Genomic DNA, 13,426 nt, shown 5'->3' on the forward strand with positions numbered 1-13,426 from the left:
GCGCCGGGGCGGGAGGAGGCCGGGCCGGGCCGGGCTGGGCCGCGGTGCCGCCGCCGGGAGGAGGGAGGATGAACTGGCTGTTCCCCCTCGCCAAGGGCGGCGGCTCGGCCGCCCCGCTGCCCGCCCTCACCACCCTCCAGCAGCAGAAGCAGCGGCAGATCGAATCCCTGCGCGGCGCCCACGCGTCGTGAGTGGCGGCGGCCGGGCTGAGGGGGGGGGCGGGAGGGAGCCGGCCTGTGCCGGGGCCTGTGGGGCCGCGCCTCGGGAGAGCGCCCTGTGTCCCCATACAGGGACGGGGGTTCGGCCCCGTCCCCCAGTGGTGAGGCCCGGCTGGGGCCCGGCGGCCCCCGGGGCGGGTGAGGAGCGGGGAGCGGCCAAAGGGGGTGTGGGGGACTGGAATCATCAGGTAAATGATTTAATGGGCTTTAAAGTCCGCAAAGAGGGACGGGTGGCGTGTGTTGGAATAGAGGCCTCCTCCTGGAAGCGGGTTGTGGGAGCGTAGTTGTTTAAAAGTTAAGAATAAAACGCATGGTATGAAGGAGCCGCGCGCCGCAGCGCTCCTGTCAGCAGTGGCACAGCAGCCCGGCCGGCTCTGCAAACTGCTTACCTGACAGACGGTGCTCACTGGCTAATATCTGGCTGTTCCTTAGTAACTTGTTTTATTTAAATGCTCACCAGAGGCCAAGTGTTTGGGTTTTTTTTTCCTGTTCAACAGCCACACTTTTACAGCAAAATACCTTCCTTTATCCTGAGATGCCCCGGCTTGTCAGTATTCTGATCAGTTTTGCCTATATTTCAGTCTTCTAAAAGCGTTCATCTTCTGAAAGGACATCCACACTCCATATATTTAAAGTTATATTTTCTGTGAACACGTAAGCATTCATCCTCCCTATGATGTCTGTTGAAGTAGAATGATAGGAGCCTCCAAAAGTGATCCAGAAAAAGAAAATATAATATTTCCTGTTACGTCAGACTGACACTAGGAGTGGAAGAGAAACTGACTGTATTTCTGAACTTAATAATTGCAGTTCACTCGCTATACTAATATTTTGAATTATCACATAGGAATCATAATTATGACAGTAGTGCTAAGTATTGACTTACTGCATAAATCTTATGAGGAGAGGCTGAGGGAGCTGGGGTTGTTCAGCCTGGAGAAAAGGAGGCTGAGGGGAGACCTTCTCGCTCTCTACAACTCCCTGAATGGAGGGTGTAGAGAGGCAGGGGTTGGTCTCTTCTCCCAAGTCACAGGCGATAGGACAAGAGGAAATGGCCTCAAGTTGCGCCAGGGGAGGTTCAGATTGGGTATTAGGAAAAATTTTTTCACTGAAAGGGTTATTAAACATTGGAACAGACTGCCCAGGGAAGTGGTTGAGACACCATCCCTGGAGGTATTTAAAAGACGGGTTGACATAGTGCTTAGTGACCTGATTTAGTGATGGTTTTTTATCAGAGTTATGTTGATGGTTGGACTGGATGATCTTAAAGGTCCCTTCCAACCTAGACAATTCTATGATTGCTGCTTGCTTAAACTTAAATCTGTTCAGAGCCGATTTCACAAATATTTTTGAAAGACTTCACTTTTCTAGGGACCTCTCTCTGTGGGTATGCAGCAGTTTACCTAACTAGAAGCTTTTGCTGGAGTGGCCTTACTTAGCCTTTTATTTCTATTTATTTCACCCGTTTTACCCGTATATTTTCTATTTATTTCACCCGTTTTTCCCTGCCAGGGAGGTGAGCTCACTCCAAGTTAAGACCGCAAAAAAGGCAATCAGTTTTTGTCAAAGTTCAGCTTGCTGAACTCGTTTACTACCTGTTTGTGCAGGCATCAGTTCAAGCACAGGCAGAGAGGGAAGGGACCCAGCAGCCAGGAATGGAGATGAAGGGAAGGGAGATGGTAGCTGCTCAGATGTAACGTCACAGCCATGTGAACTAACCTGCCTGGTCTCTCTTGACGATTCATTTTTCTTGATGAAAAAAAAACAAAAATTAGGCAAACATAGAAGTAAGGCTGGTGAACTGTACAGTTTGCATGAGAGATACTTATTACTGAATTAATCAGAGTAACAGTGCGTCAGATTCTGTGCTCTTGAAAAGGTATGTGTACTTGTGCGAGTTTTCAAAAGTGCAAAGTCTTTTTTTTGGGTGGGACTGGTGTGCTTGCTTATGGACTCCGTAGCAGTACAGACCTATAGGATAGGAATATGCATTAAGCATTGCACGAGCGTTGTTTCCTAAGCAGTGATTAAATAAATGTCATTCTAGTGTTTGTATTGTCTGATAAGTACGTTTTGTCATTCATGTATGTGTACCCCAGATGCTTCTCGGTGAAATGCTCAAAATAAAATTGTTGGCATGGTGTAGTTACCTAAGTTAGGTAAGTTTTGTTTGTGTTGTCTTAGAACATAAAAGCCCAGGTATATGTAATCTTAATTTTATTAAAGTAGCTAGTCTTCCTTTTCAGGATCCCTTATGGTTTAGGAGCTTGAAATCAAGTTTTTGTGTTTAAAAACCAGTTTCTTACACCTGCTGCTGTTCTAGCCAAAGTTAAGAATGTGTGATTTTTCCAGTGTACCCATTCCCACTCGGGGAAGGGAGAACTAAGTTTATCGGTTCAAAGATTCACTTAAAGGAGGTTGTAACAGTTTGGGCAGCTCAATGAGATTCTGGATTTCTCTCTCCCTGTTCTCCTTTTCCTCTCTAGTTCCTATAGGTTGTGCACAGAAGTGGAGCATAATTATATACCCTTCTCAAAAGGATTTTGTAGCAGGCCATTAAAATGCCTGACAGGTGATTACAGGGCAGGAACGTGCGTGAGAGTTTCCAGGGAGAATCCTTCAGTTAAGGATGAGGAGGTGGTGATTCCAGTGTGTGGTGTATCACAGTAGAGCCCTACGCTGTGGTTTGAGTTCTCCTGCGCTGAAGATACCTGATGGTTTCTTCACACGGCCTGTGATTTCACAGGGAAAGAGCAGATACCGAGCTGTCTGTGAGAGGAATAAGGTCAGGCTGCGGAAAGCAAGGTGTATCGCTAGTTTTGTGTCTTACTCCGTTTATTCCTGAAGCTCTGACGACTAGAGTTTTAAATTCCCTGTGCAAATAATGCTTTGCAGGGGTACAAAACACTCCTTAACGCACACTTGCAGATAACGCGTTTTGGGGTTTTTTTTGAGGAAGCAATTGTATGGGCTGTGCCTGGCGGTGGATGGAGGGGCATTTCTGAAGTTGGGTGCAAAGAGGATTTCTGGGAACACCCAGCTGCCGTTATTCCCAACTGGAGCTGTGTTCCCTCCCTTTATAAGGGAGCCTTCGGTGAGGGAAAAGAATATTATTAACCAGGTGCAGGCAGGAAATATACATAGAGGAGGAATCGGGCTGCTTTTTAAGTTTGTTTTGATTGAGGCATTGTAAGATGAAGCTGAGTTTTCTGCCCTCCTTTCTCTCTAAGTCCCAACTTAGGTATGTTCATATTGTACAGAAATTCTGCTTCTGACCCAAGTCTTGTACTCTTCCTTCTCTTCCTCCTCCTCCTCCATATTCTTTGGGATGCCATCTTTCAAAACAGTCTTGCTGTGCATACAAATTATAGAGTGCTCTGAGTGTTGAAATCGGCTTCCTATTAATGCAGCCGATGTAAAGATTTTTCTCAGTAACTCATCTGTTATGGGAGAAGCAAATTTGGATTTGGTCTTACCAGACTTCATAAGATACGAGTTTCTTCACTCAGTGCTTTCAGGGGGGGTCTGTGTCTTGAGTGTCACTGGATTACAGAGCTTTGTGTTCTTGCAAGTAGCTGCTCTTGAAAGTATCTGTGCAAGTGCATAGAACTTGGTGCGTGTGGAAAAAAAACTACTGTCAAATAGTAAGCTTGAGAAAGAAAGCCTCGTGTAATGTATGTTCTAAACATTGATCTGTAGGCAGTGTTGCAGAGCAATACTTAGTTGTGTACCAAGTGTAATGCCTTGGCAAAGTAGATGTTTTATCAGATAAAATTCAGTATGTAAAAAAATCCCTGATGTCTTAAATTAAGCCAGTAATTGGAAAAAAAAAAAAAAGTTGAGATTGTTGTCAGATCAGTGAGCAGTGCAATTTTTTCCTGTATTTCCATTGCTTGATTGAGGTTTAAAAGTTGAATCTACCGTTTTTCACTTTAATCTTAATATTCAATATGGCATTCTGAAGCATATTAACTTATTCCAGCATTTGCAAATTCATTCTTACAAGGCTTTCCAAAACTAAACAAAATACAAAGGTCTGGGGTCATGCCTTTTTTTTAGACTTTAGGCTGTTATATCGACCACGAATTGGATGCTAACGATTTCTTCTTTGACAGCATTACAGAAATTCAGAAAGATGTGGAATATCGACTGCCATTCACTGTAAACAACTTGACAATTAATATTAACATGTAAGTAGAGTGAGATATCTCTATGCACATCTGGAAAATTAAAATTGTTCTCAAAAAAAATAGTAACAGAGCATAAATCTGGATTTACATTAGTAGTTGTAGTGATGTGAGTGAAACTAGTTCTATAGAAGATGCAGATGCTCAGCCAAAAGCAAAACTACATTTTGCTGTGCTCAGCTCTTAGGATACCCCTGTGGTTTTAGTTGAAGGTGAATAGGAGAAAATGCTTGAGAGTTTCTGATGACTTTGAATCTCCTGCAACTGAAAATAAATTTAATTAGTAATTTACTAATCTGCTATAACTCCTAACTGTTACCCCAGTGAAGCTTCTGGATCATAACTTAAGTGGTTTTATTGTAGCATTTCCTGTGAATTTACTTTGGGGGGTGCTTTTGCTCCGGCAAATATTAATGGTATTCTATTCACAAGGTTTTTTTATTACTTTAGATTGATAACTTGCCTGATATTCTTGCAGGTTATACTGCACTGTCTTTGTAGTAATAACATCTGTATTAGGAAATATTCTTGTTATGCTACAGTTTTTTCTTTCACCGTAGATGTAATTGCTTCATTGTTATAGTACAGTTTTGCCCAGTAAATGCTCTCTTCAGTTCTGTGGAAGTCTCGTATTCTAATCTGTCTGACTTCTAATTTTGTAACTGAGTAATCTTTTTGTGTGCTTCATTCACTCTGTATTTCTCCATAACTCTTCTTGTAGAAAAATAAGTTTATGTAATTAGTAGTAATTAATTCTTTTTTTTTTTTTTTTTGCATAAGAAGCCTTGTTATGGAAACTTTATCATGGGATGCAGCTGTAGTAATGATTATTCTTGTATTTGCAGCTTGCTTCCACCTCAGTTTCCTCAGGAAAAGCCAGTCATCAGTGTTTTCCCACCTGTGAGACATCATTTAATGGACAAGCAGGGAGTATATGTGACTGGTCCACTAATCAGTAATGTATGTATGATTTGTAGCTTCACATATATCTACTGTTAATACCAATTTTAATACTTGAGGTAAAAAAGAGTGGTACAGATTCTGATCCCTCTCAAACTGTATTTTGAGGGGTCTGAAAATAAAAATTCAGTAGTCTTCTGTATACTACTATTTATTCTTTTACTGCTACCATTACTGAGTTGAGTATTCCCTATATCTAAAACAATTTTAAGTTATGATGGCTTAGAAATTTCCTGTCACTTTTCTTGATAACGCCAATAGCACAGTTTTGTTTCTCTACAATGTATCCCAAATAAGGGAGAAGGATGCTTTAAGACTGTTTTGTAACACAGTTCTTTCTACCCTAATCCTATTAGAAATATGTCAAGATTTTAACTCTAATATTCAGGGTTTTAATGTGCAGTTTTGTGGGGTTTTTTCCCTCCCCTTTTCTCTGCCAACAAGGATGTGGTAGTTTTATGAGATGGAGGGGGAGATTATGCCTTTTTCAGACTGCAATTAATGCTTTTTGTCTCAAATCTTAATTCTCCCCACCCCCTTTCTCTGTTTTCCCAAATGTAACTTGGTAACTAAGGCGGGGGTTTTTTGCTTGTTCATCAGAAATGTTGTACTTTATTGATTCTCCATTGATAATGGCACGTAGAAAACACTTGCAATTTCTGTTCAGTTCTGGATGGCTTTATCACTTTATTTGGAGCTTAGGTATACACAGTTTACATTAGTTGTTATGTCTCTGAAACAGCATCCAGCACATTTTCGAACTTTTGAATTCCAGGCATAGTTTTTCTCCTGCATTGGGTTTTGTTTTTTGTTTTTACCAGTTTACAATGCACTCAGATCTTGGAAAAATTATTCAAAGTTTACTGGACGAGTTTTGGAAGAATCCTCCAGTTCTGGCTCCGAGCTCAACATCGTTTCCATAGTAAGTATCTATAAACGTGTTGAATTGAATCGCTTACATTTTTTAAAATGAGATTAAACCAAGTATTAGGAGGGCAGGAAGAGGAATAATGTAGCGGATGTATTGGGAAATGTAGATTCCCCGCCCTTGGGCAATTTCACGTGCAAGGACGTGATTGTTTTACAAAGAAACTCCAGATTTCATTGGAGTTACCGAGCAGTTTTGTTTCTTCATATTCTGTTCATAATCTCCCAGGCATAGGGGCAGCTTCTGTTCCACAACTGTGCAACAGAAATTGTGCAATTTAAGTAATTCTATTAAATATGCAGAAGTGGTCTGTGACATTACAGCTTTATCAGTACAAGGGTGGTCCTCGTGGCTGACGATGATACTGGCTTTAGATGCAGCTGCAGTTGTGAATTTCAAAAAAAAAAAAAAAAAATCATTCGTGTTATTTAGAAGTCGTCGTGTGTGTATTGCCCGAGCTGTTAAATGCGGTCCCGTAAATAAGAATATGACATGTATAATCTACAACACAGATGCGTTTCTCAGGACTTTCAGGTGGAAACAATTTTAATTTACGCTCTCATAAATTTTTGAGAAGTAGTTTTCTTAAAATTAAGAGCGTGAGTGTGTGTTTGGCTGCTTTACATGGATATAGTTTAATGGAGTTGTATATTATGTTGCAGTACAAAACATAGAGTAGACCTACTACGTTGGACATAACTGAGAACAGAAAATGCAAAGTTTATGGTGACTTAAAAATTCAATCTTGCATCTTGTATGTGGTCTAGTAATTATAATTCAAATGATAAATGTGCTGTAAGAGGTTTGTTGCTCGTGGTTGTGAGGTTTTTGTCTGTTTGCTTTTAGCCTTTTCAACAAACCAGCTGGAATGCCTCCTTATGCTCCTCAGGGGTTTCCGTTTCTCCCTCCGTACCCACCTCAAGAACCAAACAGAACGATGGCAGCCGTGCCCGTTGCCGAATCTGTTTCTTCAAGCTACGCTACAGACAAGCCTGCTGCTCCCTCCTACAGCTTGATTGCTGACCTGCCCCTGCCCGTTCCGACGGCAGAAGCAGTGCTTCAGGTCTGTGCGCTGAGTTTTGCTGCTTAATCTGTCGGACACGGGGTAGAAGTGCCCTCAAGGACACAGAGGGCACGGCCACAAGACTCAGGGGAACAGTCTGGGTGACTGCCCTTCCTTGTTTTGCTGGTGCTGGGAAAAGGAAACTCTCATCCTGGCTTTGATGAAAGCGTTTTTAAGAACAAACTTGAAGTCAGAGCAACAAGTTTGTTTTTCTGAGTTTCGGTGAAACTAGTGTTACACTAAATACCTTTGAATATACATATTTTCTGGAGCTGCACTCCCCTTCAGTGCAGCTGGGAGTGTTTCTCCAGCTGTAGAAAATGAGATCCTTGTCTCTCTATGGGATTTCCTGCCCAGAACCTGTCAGGTGAGAATGATGTGCAATCTCAAGCCTTTATGTGTATTTATTTCTTGTTTTCATGCTTAAAAGAGTTTCTCTTCACAGACCTCGTATGTGTATACTCACAAACTCCCTCTCACTGATGTGCTCTGGAAGGACTTTTCTGAATGTCCTTCAAAAACTTTGTATCTAAATGTTTAGTCTTTCATCAAATCTTGTCTTTAGAAACAAAAGCTTTCTTAATCCTGGAAGACGCTTTTCTGGCTTTGTAGAATTTAAAATTTCTACATTCTCTGGAGACAGAATTTTTTTCCCTTGCCTAAAAACTTTTTTTCCCAAGGTATTATAGCTTTGAGAACCACGTGAAAGAGATCAAAATGTCAATCTCATTCTCTGTTCTCACTTCCCTGAGTTATACTCCTCCTCTCTGTTTCCTGGGTCATCCCAGGTTGTCAAAGGGAGGACATAGCAAGACAGAATTATTTTCCTCCAAAATTGACTCCTCTTTTATGACATGCCACCCCAAACATCCCCAAGTATTTGTTTCCGTGGTTGAGTTGAGGCATCTTTTGTTCAGAGAGTAGCGATGCTGCTTCTTACTGCTTTTCCTGCTTTTCTTGTTGCTGGCAAATACTCGTCTCTGGTTTTAGATTAATCAGGTTAAATCAAGAAATTGCTCTTCAAAAATCTACTAAGCATTTCTAAACTTCCATTTAGGCTGGTCAGAATGGATTTACTTACAAGATGCCCGATGTTCCCGACACGTTTCCAGAACTCTCAGAACTAAGGTAAATTTTCAGAAGGCAGCAAAACTTTCCATAGTCATTAAAATGCAATTACTGTTGGTCTGTATCTGATTTTTGTTCAAAGTCTGTGTCCATCACTGAAAGGTTTTTGTACAAATTTTAAACAGGAGAACTACCACTTAGCGAAATTGGTAGTCAGAAAGATTAGCCAGCCTCGTACTGCATGTTTAGGGTTTTCTCAGCAGGAACAATTCTATAGAATTCAACAGTTAAGAAAGAGTATTTATTTTTACTTTTCCGAACTTATCAGTGTTCTGGGGTCTTCTGGGGCTTTACCAGGTACTTAATTTCTAGTAATACAATAAGCGTAACTTCTGAAGGAGGAAAGGGGACAGGGAAATGGACCTGAGGCTGGTCCACGAATTACATTTTCTGAAATTCGGAAGGACTGTAGCGCAGGGTGAACATTGGGCTGCTTTGTGAGCAGCTCAGCGTGTGCAGGGAGCATGGGTTGGATGAATCCAGGTGGTAAATGTGCCGGTGGAAATCACTTCCACATCTGAATACTTTACAGCCGTATTACTACGTAAGTAATTTCAGCTAAAGCATATCTTGTCACAATATTAAAAAAAAAAAAAAAAGTATTAGTTATGGTTCCCAACAATTTGCTCGGATCTAATGAGACGGCCTCCTAGGTCAGTTATCTGGGACTGCCAGGAGCTGCAGCCAGTGGAGAGGGACCCCGTGCTGGAGCAGGGGAGAGGTGTGGGGAGGAAGGAGCAGCAGGGATGGGCTGTTAAGGACTGAATGCAGCAGCTGCAATTCCCCCTCGTCCCCACGCTGCTTGGAGCAGGGGGAGGTGGGGGAGTTGGGGATGAAGGAGGGAAGTTGAGTCTGGGGAAAAAGGGGGTGAGGTGGTTTAGATTTTTGTCTGTCTCTCTCACCGTCCAACTCTTGCTATAATTGGCAATAAATTAGATTTTTTCCAATTTTTGCCTGTGATGGTAATTGGTAAATGATCGCTTTTCCCCTTTACCCTGCTGAGGAGGGGGACTGAGAGAGCAGCTGGGAGGGTGTCTGGGAGCTGGCCGAGATCAACCTACTGTTAAAAAACACCTTTTAGGAAGCATTTAAGCATTCAAGTGTTAAAGGCTTGAAATGAAAGATACTTCTCAACACACTTCTTTCTAAGCTCGCTGCTGCGGATAGTAGAGCCCACAGTCCAGGAGAAAGGTGGAAAATAAGTTGTGGTCAAGCGTTGCGTGTCCGTAAAGTCCCGATAAATGCCTCAAACTTTTGACTTTTGGCAGAAATAAGTAACGCTACATGTAATATTTGCTGTTAGCTTTATATCTGCTCTCTCTCTGTTTGAATGTAGTATATCGCAGCTGACCGATATGAACGAGCAAGAGGAGGTGCTACTGGAACAGTTTGTGACTCTGCCACAGCTGAAGCAAGTCATCACTGACAGGGACGAGTTAGTGAAAAGCATCGAGGAGCTGGCAAGTAAGATGTCAAAACATTAGCACCTCTGGCTGTGTTCTGCAGACGGAATCCTTTAAAAAAAGTAGTAATGGTGACTTCATTTTACAGAAAAAAACTTGTTGCTGGAGCCCAGTCTTGAGGCAAAAAGACAGACGGTGTTGGATAAAGTAAGTGAACGATAAAATCTTTTTCAGAAATGTTAGTTGTAATATCCTGTTTATATCAGGGGGAAAACGTTCTTTTTCTTCTTCCTTCCAGTATGAGCAACTCACACAGATGAAAGCAGCCTTTGAAAAAAAGATGCAAAGACAGCATGAACTTAGTGAGGTATAATCTCTATATTATCCTTTAAGAATACTTCCATGAAACCGGAATTTTTATTTGTATCCTTACCCATAAAGAATATTCTTCTGGTTAAACTCTTAATTTTCTGTGAAATAGATTCACATCAAGTATGAAATAAAATGGATTGAAGTACCAGTTTGAAAGCAAAACAGGGTTATGATTGCACTGCCGGTTTCATGGAGTACATGAAGGGTAGTCCAAGCATCCAACATCTCTAAAGATCTTGATTTTCACAGTTGTGGTTCTGTACAGTCTCCTACTGAAGACGTGAATCACGTTCTGATTAACTGCCCAAACTTATTAGAGGAAAAAAAAATGAAATTATATGCAATAAGCGAAAGTAAGGTTTGAGGTTTATAAGAACAGAAGAATGAGGATACTGGCTTAGATTAGCAGCCCATCTGCTTCTTGAGGAGGTGCTTTTTCCTTTCATGTCTTCCTCTCCACAGTCATTTCAAGGGTATTTAGAAGCTGAACAGTACATGCTTTTTTACCTTTTTACGCTTGTGAGGCTCACCAGTGAGTATCAAAAGTAGACCCTCCTTATTGAAGACACCTGAACCGCTAGTTCTACTCAGAAGTTATGCACTCGAGAACCTGTCACACTTCCAAGCTGGGTGTTTTCTGCAGCGTAGGCTAAAAGTTGAAAAGCTTTATACATTTGAGAGAATGGTTGTGAATCAAGACCTGAACTAGCAACTCTTTTCTCACGTTGAATCCTTTCTAGTTTAACAAGTTACGCTGTTTCTTGGCGATGGAGCTTCATCTGGTCACTTAGGCTTTTATGTAATAATAATGATGTTCAGTTCACATATTCCATATCTACATAGTCATTTACCTTCTTGGAAATGTAGGGGGTTGATGGAACAGTTTAATATTACTTAGGAGTTTTTATTTTCTTAGAGTTGCAGTCCAAGTGCTCTACAAGCCAGACTTAAAGTGGCTGCTCACGAAGCTGAAGAGGAATCTGACACTATTGCAGAAGACTTCTTGGAAGGCAAAACAGAAATAGATGACTTTCTTAGTAGTTTTATGGAAAAGAGAACGGTATGTAAGACACAAATCATTCTAATCTTAGAGATATACATTCACACATAGTGAATAAATTTAAGACTTAGAGTTTGAGCAGCTCTGTGATACAGAACAGTGCTTCAGTAAGCTCCAATAGAAATAAAATATATCGATAAGTCACTTCAATCTATTTAGAACATAATTTAGAGTATAATCTGCATTCTGAAGGCACATATTTTTAAGGCGGGAGTGCGACGGTGTCCTGCATTAGACTCTTGTCATGTGTTGTTGCAGATGGTTTTGTGCTGCTTTTTTTCTATATCCTGTATAGATGTAGGGAACTTGCACATGCAACTTCAAATTTGGTAAATTGACGTGGAATGACATGTTATTTTAAGCAACCTTAATGCTTAATTTATTAAACTTCTTAAACTAATTATTCTGTTGATGGCTATCACTGAATAAGTAACTGAGGTTCAAAACCCACCGTTCTTGCTCATGCTGTGATGAGAGCAACTTACTGGGTAGTGGACCTTTCTTTAAGATACCTAATATAGTAATTCCATAACACAGGAAACAATTCCCTTCTCTTAGAACCAATTGTGGATGGAATAGCGTTACCAATATAGACAACTGTTCTTCAGCCCCAAGCTTAGAAGCAAGGTGGTTCCCAGGGCTTTCCTTTTTTAAAGAGCCTGCGAAGTAGCTAAATCGTTACAGAGAAACTGTGCTATGCGTTATAAAAAATTCCTTTCAGAATTCACCCTTCCCATGTCTTGCTCTGTAGCTCTGCCACTGTAGACGAGCCAAAGAGGAAAAGCTTCAACAGGCAATAGCAATGCACAGCCAATTTCATGCTCCGCTATAGGTAAACTGCTGGTTTAATATTTAATATTTAAAATATATTTAAATATATTTAATTTTTATTTTTTTTTTTTTTACAATTTACCTCATTATCACACACTTATAAATTGCTAATTGCAAATGGATTTGTTACAATGCTTAGTGATCTAATAATGCTTTCTGTGGAAATCTAGTACGTGCTGCACCTGTTGTTAGTTGTATTTAAAACATAACCTCTGGGGGAGTCAAAATATCTAATTATGGAAATTTGTCTTTACAGACTTCCTGCAAACTACACCTGCCAAGAGAACGAGTGAAAAGCCTAATAAAGCACACTTTTTAATAACTATTATTTGCAAATAAGCATTTCATCTTATACGGCTGTATTTATAGAAGAGATTGTATACAGAGCTGGGGTGGTTTTTGTACAAATTAGAATGTCTCTTTATATTCTCATTGTACTCAAGAATCCTTCTATTGCAATCTTTGCACTAATTTCTTGTATTTATTGTCGATAGTTCTTATTATATTTAAGTTCCTGCTGCTATACTCCATTCTTCAGAGATTAAATATCTAAACATGTAATTTTGACTAGCTTTTTAACATTTTTATAAGAGCATAATTCATATCTTTTGTATTTTGAACTTACAAACATAGATTTGGCTTGATCTGTGGAAGAGTTAGAGATGAGTGGTGACAGGACTTTGGAAACTGAAGAAGTTCATAATCTGGGATTGTCGGTGGATTCACAAGCTGTCTTTTCTGGAAGCCAAAATGTTTTAAGAACAAGTTTTTTTACTTTTAAGTAATAATTCAAAACTAAGTATAGCCTGTATTGTGTTTTGGATACGTAGATTTGGATTAAGCAAAGGATGTGTTGGAACAAATTCTATTGGAATGGAAATAGAATAAATGATCTGCGTAGATTTGGTATGTTGCTCAGTAGCACTGATGCACTTGATTTCAGGAGTGGCTTGGTACCTACCACTGCAATTAAACACAATTTTCATCTCACAATTTCATTTTCATATTTGTTTTTACTTAAAAATATTCAGGTCACCTCCCAGTTTCTGTTTTATGCAACGTGAGTATGTTCATCATGTGAGGAACTGAAAAGCACTTTACAAAAATGACTTCTGAAGTTCTTTGTGAAGTAACGGTTATTTTTTCTTAATTTTGATGAAGAAAGGAACTAATTTGACTGGAGTTGCATAGTGTGTTACGTTAAGGCCAGTGACAGAATTTGGAAGCGAGGCTTAATTCTGCCCTTTAATCACGGAATCTTGCCTCAGGTGAGCTG

The 13,426-nt window shown here is 40.4% G+C and overlaps 1 protein-coding gene across 2 annotated transcripts; it reads left to right on the forward strand.

The window, feature by feature from the left end:
* The first annotated feature begins 10 nt into the window (after positions 1-10).
* VPS37A (VPS37A subunit of ESCRT-I) lies at positions 11-13,141 on the forward strand. 2 transcript variants are annotated; one of them, XM_074154541.1, is made up of 12 exons: positions 11-187; positions 4,334-4,408; positions 5,251-5,365; positions 6,187-6,287; positions 7,140-7,356; positions 8,414-8,484; positions 9,821-9,948; positions 10,036-10,094; positions 10,186-10,254; positions 11,176-11,319; positions 12,071-12,151; positions 12,407-13,141. In XM_074154541.1, the coding sequence occupies exons 1-11, from the start codon at positions 69-71 to the stop codon at positions 12,149-12,151; spliced, it is 1,179 nt and encodes a 392-aa protein (XP_074010642.1). In that variant the 5' UTR covers positions 11-68; the 3' UTR covers positions 12,407-13,141. The 2 variants fall into 2 exon arrangements, with proteins under 2 accessions (XP_074010642.1, XP_074010643.1); XM_074154542.1 differs by having other exon boundaries at positions 27-187; positions 4,342-4,408.
* The last annotated feature ends 285 nt before the right edge of the window (positions 13,142-13,426 follow it).

Source organism: Numenius arquata, chromosome 10, assembly GCF_964106895.1.
Source record: "Numenius arquata chromosome 10, bNumArq3.hap1.1, whole genome shotgun sequence".
In the NCBI taxonomy this organism is placed as follows: Eukaryota; Metazoa; Chordata; class Aves; order Charadriiformes; family Scolopacidae; genus Numenius; species Numenius arquata.